This window comes from Salmo salar, chromosome 03 (genome assembly GCF_965601325.2).
Source record: "Salmo salar chromosome 03, fSalSal1, whole genome shotgun sequence".
Lineage (NCBI taxonomy): Eukaryota > Metazoa > Chordata > Actinopteri > Salmoniformes > Salmonidae > Salmo > Salmo salar.
The window spans coordinates 63,022,876-63,039,873 of NC_138293.1; the positions used below are offsets into that span (position 1 = coordinate 63,022,876).

The window sequence follows — 16,998 nt, forward strand, 5'->3', positions numbered from 1 at the left end:
ACAAGTCCCGCGTGCTTCAGTACATTATGAGTAGCCTTCGGAACGCGCTAACAAGAAGGAACTATTGGGACATAAATTATTCACTTTTTCGAACAAAACTACATTTGTTGTGGACCTGGGATCCCTGGAAGTGCCTTCTGATGAAGATAATCAAAGGTAAGGGAATATTTACAATAGTATATTTGATTTTAGATGGTTCCAAGATGGCGCTAACATGTATCGCCTAGCCTATTTTTCTGAGCATACCACGTCGTTTATTGCAAAGTGTGATTTCCCAGTAAAGTTATTTTTAAATCTGGCAATGCGGTTGCATTCACGAGATGTTAATCTATAATTCTTTGAATGACAATATTACATTTTAACAATGTTTTCGAATAGTAATTTTGTAAATTGTAGCGCTGGTTCACCGGAAGCATTTGAGGGAAAATATTTTCTGAACGTCACGCGCCGATATAAAATGCTGTTTTTATATATAAATATGAACTTAATCGAACAAAAAATGCATGTATTGTGTAACATGATGTCCTAGGAGTGTCATCTGATGAAGATTGTCAAAGGTTAGTGCTGCATTTAGCTGTGTTTTGGGTATTTCTGATGCATCTAGTTGCTTTGAAAATGGCAGTGTGATATTTTTTGGCAGGGTACTCTCCTAACATAATCTAATGTTTTGCTTTTGCTGTAAAGCCTTTTTGAAATCGGACAACGTGGTTCGATTCAGGAGAGGTGTATCTATAAAATGGTGTAAAATAGTCATGTTTGAGAAATTGAAGTTATAGCATTTATGAGGTTTTGTATTTCGCGCAACGCGATTCCACTGGCTGTTGACTAGGCAAGCGTCCCACGTTACCAGACAGGTTAACAATGATTACTACTTAGAATATGGTCACTGAAGGAGCAGGGTAAGGAACATGGTGTATTGACACTCCACCCTCTGCGTGTCGACGACAACTGGATGCATCTGGTTTTCAGGGGAAATGGAAAGAGAGCCTGTGACGTGACTTCCTCTTTTGGACGTTAACAAGGTGACACTCCAGCGTAACATTTACTGGATTGGTTGAACAGTGGAGAAGAGAACCTCCCCCGACAGTTTTTTTTCTTCTCGTCAGGACCAGAAACAAAGAAAGGCTGTTGAGGAGTTAGGTTAGACTAGAGCCAACAGCTCACCTTGGGCTAGTCCACCACTCTGCTCACTCTGCTCATCTCTTCTTAAGCCTGTGTGTGCTGTATTGATAAGAGTTGGCAAAACAGCACAAACAGATCTGGGACCAGGTTATCAGTTCTTACCTTAACCTGAAAGACCAGCTCATTACCCCCGACGCTAAACTGAGATTCAAACAGAATGGTAAACTTCTCCTCTGTCACAGACTCCGCCCCTCGCCGGTCCGAGCGCTTGATCCTCTTCAAAGACTACATGAAAGAGGAGGCGGGGTCAGAGAGGACAATCATGAGGGTTGAGGAGAGGACAGCAGCACAGCACACAAACATCTTCTAGACTATTCACTTTGAGGAGCTGTTCTCTGATCACACACATACATGTGTGGGGCGGCAGGGTAGCCTAGTGGTTAGAGCGTTGGACTAGTAATCCCTGAGCTGACAAGGTACAAATCTGTTGTTCTGCTCCTGAACAGGCAGTTAACCCACTGTTCCTAGGCCAACATTGAAAATAAGAATTTGTTCTGATTTGCCTAGTTAAATAAAGGTAAAAAAAATAAAATACAGGATCCCCTTTCATTCCAGGAGCAGACTTAAAGGGATACTTTGGGATTTTGGCAATGAGGCACTTTGTCTACTTCCGCAGAGTCATGGCGGAGATCTTTGTGGGCTATACTCGGCCTTGTCTCAGGATGGTAAGTTCATGGTGTGGGGCTGTGCTTTGGCAAAGTGGGTGGAGTTATATCCTGCCTGTTTGGCAATGTCCGGGGGTATCATCGGATGGGGCCACAGTGTCTCCTGTCTCAGCCTCCTGTATTTATGCTGCAGTAGTATATGTGTCGGGGGGCTAGGGTCAGTCTATTATATCTGGAGTATTTGTCCTGTCTTATCCGGTGTCCTGTGTGAATTTAAGTATGCTCTCTCTAATTCTTTCTTTCTCTCGGAGGACCTGAGCCCTAGGACCATGCCTCAGGACTACCTGGCATGATGACTCCTTGCTGTCCCCAGTCCACCTGGCCGTGCTGCTGCTCCAGTTTCAACTGTTCTGCCTGCGGCTATGGAACCCTGACCTGTTCACCGGACGTGCTACCTGTCCCAGACCTGCTGACAGCAGGAGCGGTAGAGATACTCTCAATGATCGGCTATGAAAAGCCAACTGACATTTACTCCTGAGGTGCTGACCTGTTGCACCCTCGACAACTACTGTGATTATTATTATTTGACCATGCTAGTCATCTATGAACATTTGAACATCTATGCTATATAAATCAATTTGATTTGGATACCATTTTTATGTCCCTGTGTCCAGTATGAAGGAAGTTAGAGGTAGTTTCGCAAGCCAATGCATATTTATTAACATTCTGCCTTTAACTTCATTCTGTAAATAGAGACATAAAAATGGTATCGACAAGTTCATTGCCAAAATCCCAGAGTATCCATTTAAGCCAGAGTTTACATGTTTATATGTTCCCTAGGGAACTCAAAACAGCATGTGGGCTGAGTAACATGCTATCTGTATGAGAATGCAGAATCTCCAAAAGCCTCTTGGATTCCAGTTTAGCTGGGATTTGTCTCTGAAGAGAATCTTCTCTAGGTGTGGTATTACAGACTGAGACTCACTGGTCCCATCCATCCTCTACCCTGGTCCAGTCCATCCTCACCATGTTCCTGAAGTTGGCACTGAGTGTTCCTGTGGCCTGGTGGTACTCCATCACACAGTTGTTGTTAAGGATCTCTCCACTGCTGTCACTGGGAGAGGGAGGAGGAGGAGGAGGAGTAGGAGGAGAGGTAGATGCTTCAGTAGATGTATTAATCATAGAGTCATGAAACTTTCACAGAGCATGAAGGGGAATGACTAATTTCAATTTATGTGAGGCAAGTTTTTTTCAGGATGCCAACGCTGACAATCTTGCAATATGCTACCCAAATTTGCCCCTGGGCTAGGGATAACACGGCTATTCTTTTAGTACTAGGAAAGAAGATAACATTTATACACAACCTACTTTAGGGTTCTATTAGGTGTGTGGAAAGTGGGATGTAGTACGCCCAAAAGTATCATCTAAATGTGGAATCTTCACTTGCTCGATAGATTCCACTGTGGCAATAGATATCAGTGATGAGGGGGCTCTATGCTGTGACTTACTTCCTGGTGTTCTCGTTCTTGAGCAAGGCCTTCGCCTGCTGTTCACTGATGATGGTGGCCTTGACCTGCGGGGGGTTCATGTGCACATTGAGCTTCCCGCCCACTAGGAGGCGCACTGTGGCGACAAACTTGGTCTGGGTTTTCAGCACCTGGGGAGGCTGCTTCTCTATGATAAAGGTGCTGGGGGGGGGGGGGGGGGAGGGAGGGAGGGAGGGAGGGAGGGAGGGAGGGAGGGAGGGAGGGAGGGGGAGAGAGAGACAGAGAGACAGAGACAGAGAGAGAGAGAGAGCGAGAGAGAGAGAGAGAGAGAGAGAGAGAGAGGAGAGGAAGGGAGAGAGAGAGAGAGAAAGAGAGAGAGCGAAAGAGAGACAGACAGACAGACAGACAGACAGACAGACAGACAGACAGACAGACAGACAGACAGACAGACAGACAGACAGACAGACAGACAGACAGACAGACAGACAGACAGACAGACAGACAGACAGACAGACAGAGATTAGAGTCAGAGGAAAGTGTAGCGGGTTGCTTTAAAGGGATAGTGCAACATTTTAGCTTACCCAGAGTCAGATGAACTCATGTATACCATTTGTATGTCTTTGCATGCAGTTTGAAGGAAGTTGAAGGTAGATTCTGGAGCAATTATTAACTAGCGTTAGCCCAATGACAGAAAGTCTACAGGAACAACTGCACGCTAGTTAACAATGGCTCCAGAAACGAACTTCAACTTCCTTCAAAATGCACACAGAGTCATACCAATGGTATACATGAGTTCATCTGACTCTTGGTTAGTAGAAAAAGGGCTTGATTGAAAACATTTAGCAGTATCCCTTTAACCAACAGATCACCACAGGGATTTCTGCTCATCACACACTACTGCCTATTACGTCTATTTGACCTGCTTTTGAAAGTTACACAGTATGCAAGCTGTCTGCTCTCCATGCTCCAACACATAAACACGCACAGACAGACAAACGCTACACACACACAGGCAGAGTGATGCTCATTCATTCAGGCACGGAGGGCTTTTTAGTAGAGCACGCTGCTTGTGTTTTAGGCTTGGCTGACCGTACTCAATATGAGCAGGCAGTGATGAGATACCCTCCCTCCCCCCTAGCCTCCCTCCCAGGTGCCTGCTAGAGGTTTAGAGGGAACAGTAGAGGGGATGTGGGTGTGGTTTCGCTGGAGAGCAGGAAAGAGCGAATTAAGAGGAGAGGAAACACCAATGCAGTAGTATGGACTTTAAAAGTAGTGTTTTTACTAGAGGTCGACAGATTAATCGGAATGGCCGATTAATTAGGGCCGATTTCACGTTTTCATAACAATCGGAAATCGGTATTTTTGGATGCCGATTTGGCCGATTTTTATAACTAGGCAAGTTAGTTAACTTGTTATGGATAGGGGGCAGTATTTTCACGGCCGGATAAAAAACGTACCCGATTTAATCTGATTATTACTCCTGCCCAGAAACTAGAATATGCATATAATTATTAGCTTTGGATAGAAAACACTCCAAAGTTTCTAAAACTGTTTGAATGGTGTCTGTGAGTATAACAGAACTCATTTGGCAGGCCAAAACCTGAGAAGATTCCAAACAGGAAGCGCCCTCTCTGACCATTTCTTGGCCTTCTTGATCATCTCTATCCAAAACAGGGGATCTCTGCTGTAACGTGACATTTTCTAACGCTCCCATAGGCTCTCAGAAGGCGCCAGAACGTTGAATGATGACTTTGCAGGCCATGGCTGGAAAACAGTAGCGCATTTGGTAAGCGGTCGATCTGAGAACAATGAGACTGGCGCACGCGTGCACGAGACGACTCCATGTTTTTATTTTCAGTCTTTGAACGAAAACAACGACTCCCGGTCGGAATATTATCGCTTTTTTACGAGAAAAATCGCATAAAAATTGATTTTAAACAGCGTTTGACATGCTTCGAAGTACGGTAATGGAATATTTTGAATTTTTTTTGTCACGAAACGCGCCGGGCGCGTCACCCTTCTTTACCCTTCGGATAGTGTCTTGAACGCACAACAAAACGCCGCTATTTGGATATAACTATGGATTATTTGGAACCAAACCAACATTTGTTATTGAAGTAGAAGTCCTGGGAGTGCATTCTGATGAAGAACAGCAAAGGTAATCCAATTTTTCTTATAGTAAATCTGAGTTTGGTGAGTACCAAACTTGGTGGGTGTCAAAATAGCTAGCCATGATGGCCGGGCTATCTACTCAGAATATTGCAAAATGTGCTTTCACCGAAAAGCTATTTTAAAATCGGACACCGCGATTGCATAAAGGAGTTCTGTATCTATAATTCTTAAAATAATTGTTATGTTTTTTGTGAACGTTTATCGTGAGTAATTTAGTAAATTCACCGGAAGTGTTCGGTGGGAATGCTAGTTCTGAACGTCACATGCTAATGTAAAAAGCTGGTTTTTGATATAAATATGAACTTGATTGAACAAAACATGCATGTATTGTATAACATAATGTCCTAGGAGTGTCATCTGATGAAGATCATCAAAGGTTAGTGCTGCATTTAGCTGTGGTTTTGTTTTTTGTGACATTATATGCTAGCTTGAAAAATGGGTGTCTGATTATTTCTGGCTGGGTACTCTGCTGACATAATCTAATGTTTTGCTTTCGCTGTAAAGCCTTTTTGAAATCGGACAGTGTGGTTAGATAAAGGAGAGTCTTGTCTTTAAAATTGTGTAAAATAGTCATATGTTTGAAAAATTGAAGTTTTCAGATTTTCGAGGAGTTTGTATTTCGCGCCACGCCTATCATTGGATATTGGAGCAGGTGTTCCGCTAGCGGAACGTCTAGATGTAAGAGGTTATTAAGAACACATTCTTATTTTCAATGACAGATTTTTACCTTGTCAGCTCGGGGATTCAATCTTGCAACCTTATGGTTAACTAGTCCAATGCTCTAACTACCTGCTTTACATTGCACTCCACGAGGAGCCTGCCTGTTACACGAATGCAGTAAGAAGCCAAGGTAAGTTGCTAGCTAGCATTAAACTTATCTTATAAAAAACAATCAATCAATCATAATCACTAGTTAACTACACATGATTGATGATATTACTAGTTTATCTAGCCTGTCCTGCGTTGCATATAATCGCTTAGGTACACGTTGCTCCAACCATAAACATCAATGCCTTTCTTAAAATCAATACACAAGTATATATTTTTAAACCTGCATATTTAGTTAATATTGCCTGCTAACATGAATTTCTTTTAACTAGGGAAAATATGTCACTTCTCTTGCAAACAGAGTCAGGGTATATGCAGCAGTTTGGGCCGCCTGGCTCGTTGCGAACTGTGAAGACTATTTCTTCCAAACAAAGACAGCCGACTTCGCCAAACGGGGATGATTTAACAAAAGCGCATTTGCGAAAAAAGCACAATCGTTGCACGACTGTACCTAACCATAAACATCAATGCCTTTCTTAAAATCAATACACAGAAGTATATATTTTTAAACCTGCATATTTAGCTAAAAGAAATCCAGGTTAGCAGGCAATATTAACCAGGTGAAATTGTGTCATTTTGCGTTCATTGCACGCAGTCAGGGTATATGCAACAGTTTGGGCCGCCTGGCTCGTTGCGAATTAATATGCCAGAATTTTACGTAATTATGACATAACATTGAAGGTTGTTCAATGTAACAGGAATATTTAGACTTAGGGATGCCACCAGTTAGATAAAATACGGAACGGTTCCGTATTGCACTGACAGGAAAAACGTTTTGTTTTCGAGATGATAGTTTCCGGATTCGACCATATTAATGAGCTAAGGCTCGTATTTCTGTGTGTTATTATGTTATAATTAAGTCTATGATTTGATATAGCAGTCTGACTGAGCGATGGTAGGCAGCAGCAGGCTCGTAAGCGTTCATTCAAACAGCACTTTTTTGCGTTTGCTAGCAGCCCTTCGCAATACAAAGGGCTGTTTATGACTGTTTATGACTTCAAGCCTGTCAACTCCCAAGATTAGGCTGGTGTAACCGATGTGAAATGGCTAGCTAGTTAGCCGGGTGCGTGCTAATAGCGTTTCAAACGTCACTCGCTCTGAGACTTGGAGTAGTTGTTTCCCTTCCTCTACATGGGTAACGCTGCTTCGAGGGTGGCTGTTGTCAATGTGTTCCTGGTTCGAGCCCAGGTAGGAGCGAGGAGAGGGACGGAAGCTATACTGTTACACTGGCAATACTAAAGTGCCTATAAGAACATCCAACAGTCAAAGGTATATGAAATACAAATCATATAGAGAGAAATAGTCCTATAATTCCTATAATAACTACAACCTAAAACTTCTTACCTGGGAATATTGAAGACTCATGTTAAAAGGAACCACCAGCTTTCATATGTTCTCATGTTCTGAGCAAGGAACTTAAACGTTAGCTTTTTTTACACTTTTACTTTCTTCTCCAACACTTTGTTTTTGCATGATTTAAACCAAATTGAACATGTTTCATTATTTATTTGAGGCTAAATTGATTTTATTGATGTATTATATTAAGTTAAAAATAAGTGTTCATTCAGTATTGTTGTAATTGTCATTATTACAAATAAATAAAGAAATTAAAAAAAACGGTCGATTAATCGGTATCGGCTTTTTTTGGCCCGCCAATAATCGGTATCAGCGTAAAAAATAATAATTAAAAAATCATAATCGGTCGATCTCTAGTTTTTACGCTCTCAACGCTCCCCTGTCTGTGGCCTAACGGACATCGTTCTGACAATGAAACAGCTTCTCAGTGCATTATGGGTCTCTGTGGGGACCACAGTGCATGATGGGTCTCTGTGGGGACCACAGCTGGAATAAGGAGAGAGCAGAGGGTTCTGGGAGCACTCAGAAGACTTCCTGATCCAGTCAGTGAGGCTGGCGGACTGATACGGGCTGACAGACAGTGCCCCCAGGGCTACAACACTCTACCATGGAACTCAAGCTAACTTTCTGAGCCTGTTAGCCTTTCTCCCCATCTCCCCATCATTGTAGACTCTTCATCTCTAGTCTCCAACACTTTTTGTCTCTTTAGCTTTCGAATCGACCCTCTTTCGTATCCCCCTTCTTTCTTTCACTTAATGTCCTAAAACGGTTCACTCCTTCTCTTCCTCGTACTGTATCTTCCTCTCCTTTTCTAAACCGTTCACTCTCCCTCCTGTTTTCTTTCTCATTTCGGATCTATAGCAGGCCTCCCTCTCTCCTCCCTCCATCTCTCCCTCCTTGTAGTGTTGAGGGTAAATGCAGGCTGACTGAGGTTGTGTTTGTGTGTTCATTGGTAGGTTCAGCAGGGGTTGGGAGCAGAGCTGGGCTGGGTTGCTGGAGGAACTATCAGCAGCTTGCTCCCCCTGCCCCGGAACAACCCAGCTTGGGTTCAGCACAGAGTCAAACACACACACACGCTTTGCTGCTCCACAGAGTCATATAACCGGGCTCCCGTGATGTGCGGTGCTGAGTCATTTCTAATGTAATTCTGGTAATAAACGTAATCTCACGCTCTATTGGCCACATAAGGAGTCAGGGGTTGTGTCAGTAGGATAGGGTTTGTGTAAGGGTTCACACTGAGTGTAGTATATGGTAAATAACACAGTTCAGTTGTTCTTCATTCAGTCCCATCAGAGGAGATGGGGGGTGTAAACATGACTGTAGAGTAGCATACACCCTGAAGATAAGTGTGTCTATAAGAAGTTCACATTTACACACACCTACATTCCAGCTCAAAGCCACTCGCACACAGTCCAACACACTACAACCTATTCTCACAATACCTTGCACTTTGATATTGAACAATAACAACAACTTCACACACACACAAACACACGAAGGTACACACACACCTGGTGACCAGTGCTGAGATGATGTCTGTGATGGTGCTGTTGAGGTCGTTCAGTAGCTCCTCGATGGGGCCGGGGATGGGAAGCTGTTGTCTCAGGTGTTCTGCTCTCCTGATCTGCTGCCTGTTCTGCCAGATCGTCTCTGCCAACTTCTCACACCTGAATCACACACACACACACACACACACACACACACACACACACACACACACACACACACACACACACACACACACACACACACACACACACACACACACACACACACACACACACACACTTGAAATAAGGTTCTCAAAATGGGCAAATTAAGATCACACAACTCAAAATTCAGACTCCTACAAGTTCAGACAACCAGACAGACTACAGTCTAGTTCAAAATGTACAGTTTAAGACAAGGTAATAATTCCATGCTGGAGCGTTCAAAAATAAACACATTCATTGGACCGTTGCTGATTCTATAGGATTAGCATTGAAAATGTGACCAGCGTTCAGAAAATCAAGTAATAAAGTGGTTGTAGATCACGTGAAAATGTTTTAAATGAATAGAATGACAGGAAAACAGTCATTCTATGTGTTTTCTAAGTAGTTTGCTGAAATTGACAACGATTGTGTTTATTTTCCACTTTGATGGCAAACTTTCTGTACAGCTAACATTCACTTGTTCATATTCATATGTTTCTTGTTTGTCTATCTTTTTATGTCTGTCTACATGTTTATATATGTTTACAACAAGCAAGTGGAAGATATCAGAATAGGGGCATTGGGGAATAATAACATATTGCATGGAATACATTTGTACTGTAGTGAAGCCTTCTCTAGAGTAAAGCAAGGTCTCTTTCATGATCATGTGAAACGTCAATTGCTATGGAAATGCTGGGATGTGTTTTTCAATGATGTTAAAGGTAATTATGATGCAAATGTGACGGTGATACGATATGGATTACTATTATCATCATGAATATTAAGGCTATACGCACTACATGTTACACACATAGACAGTCAACCATGCAAATTGGCGGAGTTATTATTTATTTGGATCACACATTATAGTCTTACTCTTATACAGACATCGTACACACTCTCACTAAATCACATCCAATGTCATACACATCAACCTACTCAGATTTACTACACATATAATATCTTGTCTCAATTTTCTAACATTTGTGGCATTGGTTCACAGGCAAGGGAATAAAACAAATATTGCTTGAACGTATTTCTTGAATTCTAAATATCAGACATTTGAAAGCTCTAATTTTGACCGTCATAATACCTCTGACGGCAGTAACTTTACAAGCACTAATTATGGTTAATTTAGACTGAGAATAGTATCTAGTTATGGTAAGGGGTGAAATAAGTATAGCCAGTTATAATTGTAATGGTTTAGCAGATTATAAAAAAAGAAGATCAGTCTTTACGTGGCTAAACGAAAAGGAATATAACATACTGTTTACAGGAAACTCACTCTACATCCTTAGATGAAGTTGCATGGAAAAAGGAATGGGGTGGTGAAATAATTTTCTGTCATGGACAAAGGAACTCAAAAGGTGTGATGATATTAATTAACAACAATGTAGATCTGAATGTAGTTGCTGCAGTAGTTTATGTGTCGGGGGGCTCGGGTCAGTCTGTTATATCTGGAGTATTTCTCCTGTCTTATCCGGTGTCCTGTGTGAATTTAAGTATGCTCTCTCTAATTCTCTCTTTCTCTCTTTCTTTCTTTCTTTCTTTCTTTCTTTCTCTCTCTCGGAGGACCTGAGCCCTAGGACCATGCCTCAGGACTACCTGGCATGATGACTCCTTGCTGTCCCCAGTCCACCTGGCCGTGCTGCTGCTCCAGTTTCAACTGTTCTGCCTGCGGCTATGGAACCCTGACCTGTTCACCGGACCTGCTACCTGTCCCAGACCTGCTGTTTTCAACTCTCTAGAGACAGCAGGAGCGGTAGAGATACTCTCAATGATCGGCTATGAAAAGCCAGCTGACATTTACTCTTGAGGTGCTGACTTGTTGCACCCTCAACAACTACTGTGATTATTATTATTTGACCATGCTGGTCATTTATGAACATTTGAACATCTTGGCCATGTTCTGTTATAATCTCCACCCGGCACAGCCAGAAAAGGACTGGCCATCCCTCATAGCCTGGTTCCTCTCTAGGTTTCGTCGTAGGTTTTGGCCTTTCTAGGGAGTTTTTCCTAGCCACCATGCTTCTACACCTGCATTACTTGCTGTTGCTGGTTTTACTTGCTGGTTTTAGGCTGGGTTTCTGTACAGCACTTTGAGATATCAGCTGATGTAAGAAGGGCTATATAAATCAATTTGATTTGATTTGATTAAACAGTCAGGAATGATTTGCAAGGAAGGTGGATCTTTTGAATATGAAAGTGGATGAAAAAGAGATTTTGCTCATTAATCTATATGGTCCAAATTAGGAGGATCCATACTTCTTCGAAAATATTTATACAAATTTATTGAACTTACAGGCAACAAATGATCAAATCATTATGATAGCAGACTATAACAAAGTGTTAAGTACCTCAATGGACCGTAAAGGAAATCACTCTACAAACTATCATCACCGTGCCCTTAAGGAAATCACAAATATTATGGACACATTAGAAATAATGGATATTTGGAGACTAAAAACCCCGACCTAGTGAGATATACATGGAGGAGACTTAATCAAGCTAGTCGTCCTGACTACTTCCTTGTCTCTTTCTCTCTTGCATCAAAGGTTAAAAAAGTTTTAATAGGAGACAGAATGCGATCGGATCATCATCTAATTGGCCTTCACATAACTCTTATAGAATTTCCACTTGGATGGGGATATTGGAAATGTAATCAAAGTTTACTGGAGGACAACTTATATTTAACTAAGACAAAAACATTTATAACTGAATTTTTCCAGTATATTATAGGTTCAGCAAATCCCCTTATTGTTTCGGGTACCTTTAAATGTACCTTCAGAGGTCATTCAATTCAATCTTCATCAATAATAATGTTTCTGGCAAAAGAGACAAGACTAACAAGGGAAATACATGAACTACCAGTACAAGTAGATAGCAATAAAAATGATACAACAGAGATACAAAATAAGTTAGAGGAAAAATAAAAGAATTTGAGGAACTTAGTCAAGAACGATCGAATGTAATCTATTACAAAAATAAAGCAAACTGGATGGAATATGGAGAAAAATGCACAAAATTATTCCTGAATCTCCAATACAGGAACACTAACAAAAATTATTCGCAGAAACTTGTTACTGAAGGCAGAGTCATTTATGATTCTCCTAATTATATTTTAAAACAGGAAGCTAAATATTTTAGGCAGATGTTCTCTTTTCTGTGTCATCTTCTCCCACTGAATGAAGATTACGGTAAGGAATTCTTTCCAAATAATATAAAAAATTGTAAATTAACAAAGGTACAGAAAATCATTGCGAAGGCAATATTACAAAGAAATAACTATTTGAGGCTATTAAATCCTTTCAGTCTGGAAAAACACCAGGGCTTGATGGCATACCGGCAGAGGCATATCAAGCTTTTTTTGATGTACTAAAAGCTCCATTGTTAGATTGTTTTAACTACTCCATTAGAAATGGTAGTCTGTCAGGTACTCAGCAGGAAGATCTGATTTCTCTATTATTAAAACAAGACCCAGAAGGCAAATATAAAGATCCGGTCTATCTAAAAAACTGGAGGCCCCTTACACTTCAATGTTGTGATGCAAAAATACTAGCGAAATGCATAGCACTCAGAATGAAAAGGGTTTTACCAGGTATTGTTCATCCTGATTAGACAGGTTTTTTACATTGGTGATACATTGGAGATAATATACGACAACTACTAGAAATAATAGAACATCATGAAACATCTAAGAAGCCAGGCCTGGTCTTTATAGCGGATTTTGAAAAGCCATTTGATAAAATAATACGGGATTTTATTTATAAACGCCTGGAATTTTTCAATCCCGGCGATTCTCTTATAAAATAGGTAAAAGTAATGTATAGCAACCCCAGGTGTAAAATAGTAACTAACGGCTACTTCTCAGAGAGTTTTGAATTGGCAAGAGGAGTTAAACAAGGGTGTCCACTGTCACCATATCTATTCGTTATGGCCATTGAAATGCTAGCTATTAAAATCAGATCTGTTAATATCAACATTGGAGGATTAGAAATCCAAGACTTAAAAACAAAGGTGTCCATGTACACCGATGACTCAAGTTTTATATTAAGTCCACAAGCTAGATCCCTGCAATGTCTCATTGAAGATCTAGATAACTTTTCTGTACTCTCTGGATTAAAACCTAATTATGATAAGTGTACAATATTATGTATTGGATCTTTAAAAAATACAACTTTTACACTACCCTGCAGTTTGCCTATAAAATGGGCTGATCGTGAAGTAGACATACTTGGTATTCATATCACAAAATATATAAATAAGCTCTCCACAATGAATTTCAATAGAAAACTTGAAAAAATAGACAAGATCCTGCAACCATGGAGAGGTAAATACCTGTCTATTTATGGGAAAATTATTATTAACTCCTTACTCATATCTCAGTTTACTCACTTACTTATGACGCTGCCTACTCCCGATGATTCATTTTTCAAATCATCTGAGCAAAAAATATTTCGCTTTATCTGCAATGCTAAACCAGACAAAATAAAGCGTGCCTATCTATATAATGCATATGAATTGGGTGGGTTGAGATTATTAAATATAGAAGCACTAAACCTCTCTCTAAAAGCTTCATTTATTCAAAAGGTTAACTTGAACCCTAAATGATTCTCAAACAGATTACTAAGAAAAGCTCATCCATTGTTTAAAAATGGCCTTTTTGCCTTTGTGCACATGGCAATCCATGTCTCATTTTAGATTAATTGAAAATTATACTTTTTTCAAAGTATCTCTCTTTTTCAAACAAGCATTGCAGAGCTGGTTACAATTTAAATTTCATCCCCCTGAAAAGATAGAAAAAATATTACAACAAATATTATGGCTGAATTCAAATGTGCTGGTTGATAAACACCTGTATTTATGGGAAAGATGTTTGAAAAGGGTATTTTGTTCTTAAATGATAATGTATATTGGAATGGTGGAGTTATGTCCTTCATGGAGTTGTATGGGAAGGTCTGCTCAATCCAAGAGTACAACCAATTGATTACAGCATTACCCCAAAAATGGAGGAGGCAGGTGGCAGCGGGAGGAGGTAGGGAACTTGTCTGTCTGTCCAATATAAAGGATCAAAACTGGCAGAGCAATAAAAATAGCATAAATAGGAAAGTATACCAGTTTCATCTGAGGACTAGGATGTTGACAACTGTGCTATATATACTGCTCAAAAAAATAAAGGGAACACTTAAACAACACAATGTAACTCCAAGTCAATCACACTTCTGTGAAATCAAACTGTCCACTTTGGAAGCAATACTGATTGACAATAAATTTCACATGCTGTTGTACAAATGGAATAGACAACAGGTGGAAATTATAGGCAATAAGCAAGACACCCCCAATAAAGGAGTGGTTCAGCAGGTGGTGACCACAGACCACTTCTCAGTTCCTATGCTTCCTGGCTGATGTTTTGGTCACTTTTGAATGCTGGTGGTGCTTTCACTCTAGTGGTAGCATGAGACGGAGTCTACAACCCACACAAGTGGCTCAGGTAGTGAAGCTCATCCAGGATGGCACATCAATGCGAGCTGTGGCAAGAAGGTTTCCTGTGTCTGTCAGCGTAGTGTCCAGAGCATGGAGGTGCTACCAGGAGACAGGAGACGTGGAGGAGGCCGTAGGAGGGCAACAACCCAGCAACAGGACCGCTACCTCCACCTTTGTGCAAGGAGGAGCAAGAGGAGCACTGCCAGAGCCCTGCAAAATGACCTCCAGCAGGCCACAAATGTGCATGTGTCTGCTCAAACGGTCAGAAACAGACTCCATGAGGGTGGTATGAGGGCCCGATGTCCACAGGTGGGGGTTGTGCTTACAGCCCAACACCGTGCAGGACGTTTGGCATTTGTCAGAGAACACCAAGATTGGCAAATTCGCCACTGGCGCCCTGTGCGCTTCACAGATGAAAGCAGGTTCACACTGAGCACGTGACAGACGTGACAGAGTCTGGAGACGCCGTGGAGAACATTCTGCTGCCTGCAACATCCTCCAGCATGACCGGTTTGGCGGTGGGTCAGTCATGGTGTGGGGTGGCATTTCTTTGGGGGGCTGCACAGCCCTCCATGTGCTCGCCAGAGGTAGCCTGACTGCCATTAGGTACCGAGATGAGATCCTCAGACCCCTTGTGAGACCATATGCTGGTGCAGTTGGCCCTGGGTTCCTCCTAATGCAAGACAATGCTAGACCTCATGTGGCTGGAGTGTGTCAGCAGTTCCTGCAAGAGGAAGGCATTGATGCTATGGACTGGCCCGCCCGTTCCCCAGACCTGAATCCAACTGAGCACATCTGGGATATCATGTCTCGCTCCATCCACCAATGCCACGTTGCACCACAGACTGTCCAGGAGTTGGCGGATGCTTTAGTCCAGGTCTGGGAGGAGATCCCTCAGGAGACCATCCGCCACCTCATCAGGAGCATGCCCAGGCGTTGTAGGGAGGTCGTACAGGCACGTGGAGGCCACACACACTACTGAGCCTCATTTTGACTTGTTTTAAGGACATTACATCAAAGTTGGATCAGCCTGTAGTGTGACTCCAAAACCAGACCTCCATGGGTTGATAAATTGAATTTCCATTGATTATTTTTGTGTGATTTTGTTGTCAGCACATTCAACTATGTAAAGAAAAAGTATTTAATAAGATTATTTCCTTCATTCAGATCTAGGATGTGTTGTTTAAGTGTTCCCTTCATTTTTTTGAGCAGTGTAGAAAAGTTCAAAATAGTTGGGAAGAGATTTTTGATGTATCGATTCCATGGTACAGGGTGTATGAGTTGATATACAGTTGAAGTTGGAAGGTTACATACACAGGTTGGAGTCATTAAAAGTCAATTTTTTCAACCACTCCACAAATTTCTTGTTAACAAACTATAGTTTTAGCAAGTCGGTTAGGACATCTACTTTGTGCATGACACAAGTCATTTTTCCAAGAATTGTTTACAGACAATTGTTTCCTTTATAATTCACTGTATCACAATTCCAGTGGGTCAGAAGATTACATACACTAAGTTGACTGTGCCTTTAAAAGGCTTGGAAAATTCCAGAAAATGTTGACATGGCTTTAGAAGCTTCTGTTAGGCTAATTGACATCATTTTAGTCAATTGGAGGTGAACCTGTGGATGTATTTCAAGGCCTACCTTCAAACTCAGTCATGGGAAAATGAAAAGAAATCAGCCAAGACCTCAGAAAAAAATGTGTTGACCTCCACAAGTCTGGTTCATCCTTGGGAGCAATTTCCAAAAGCCTGAAGGTATCACGTTCATCTGTACAAACAATAGAATGCAAGTATAAACACCATGAGACCATGCAGCCATCATACCGCTCAGGAAGGAGACGCGGTCTGTCTTCTAGAGATGAACGTACTTTGGTTCCAAAAGTGCAAATCAATTCCAGAACAACAGTATAGAACCTTGTGAAGATGCTGGAGGAAACAGGTACAAAAGTATCTATATCCACAGTAAAACAAGTACTATTTTGACATAACCTGAAAGGCCACTCAGCAAGGAAGAAGCCACTGCTCCAAAACCGCCATAAAAAAGTGGTTTGCAACTGCACATGGGGACAAAGATCGTACTTTTGGATAAATGTCCTCTGGTCTGATGAAACAAAAATAGAACTGTTTGGCATAATGACCATCGTTATGTTTGGAGGAAAAAGGGGGAGGCTTGCAAGCCGAAGAACACCA

General features: G+C 41.4%; 1 protein-coding gene across 4 annotated transcripts in view; it reads right to left on the minus strand.

The window, feature by feature from the left end:
- The window catches only part of stat5a (signal transducer and activator of transcription 5a), a 102,114-nt gene that overhangs the window by 11,305 nt on the left and 73,811 nt on the right, over positions 1-16,998 (minus strand). For all 4 annotated transcript variants that reach the window (XM_082971398.1, XM_082971400.1, XM_082971399.1 and 1 more), the window contains 4 exons: positions 9,142-9,297; positions 3,296-3,475; positions 2,814-2,901; positions 1,285-1,407 (listed from right to left, as the gene is read on the minus strand). In XM_082971398.1, the coding sequence (XP_082827524.1) occupies positions 1,285-1,407; positions 2,814-2,901; positions 3,296-3,475; positions 9,142-9,297 (547 nt within the window). The remainder of the gene's footprint in view (positions 1-1,284; positions 1,408-2,813; positions 2,902-3,295; positions 3,476-9,141; positions 9,298-16,998) is intronic.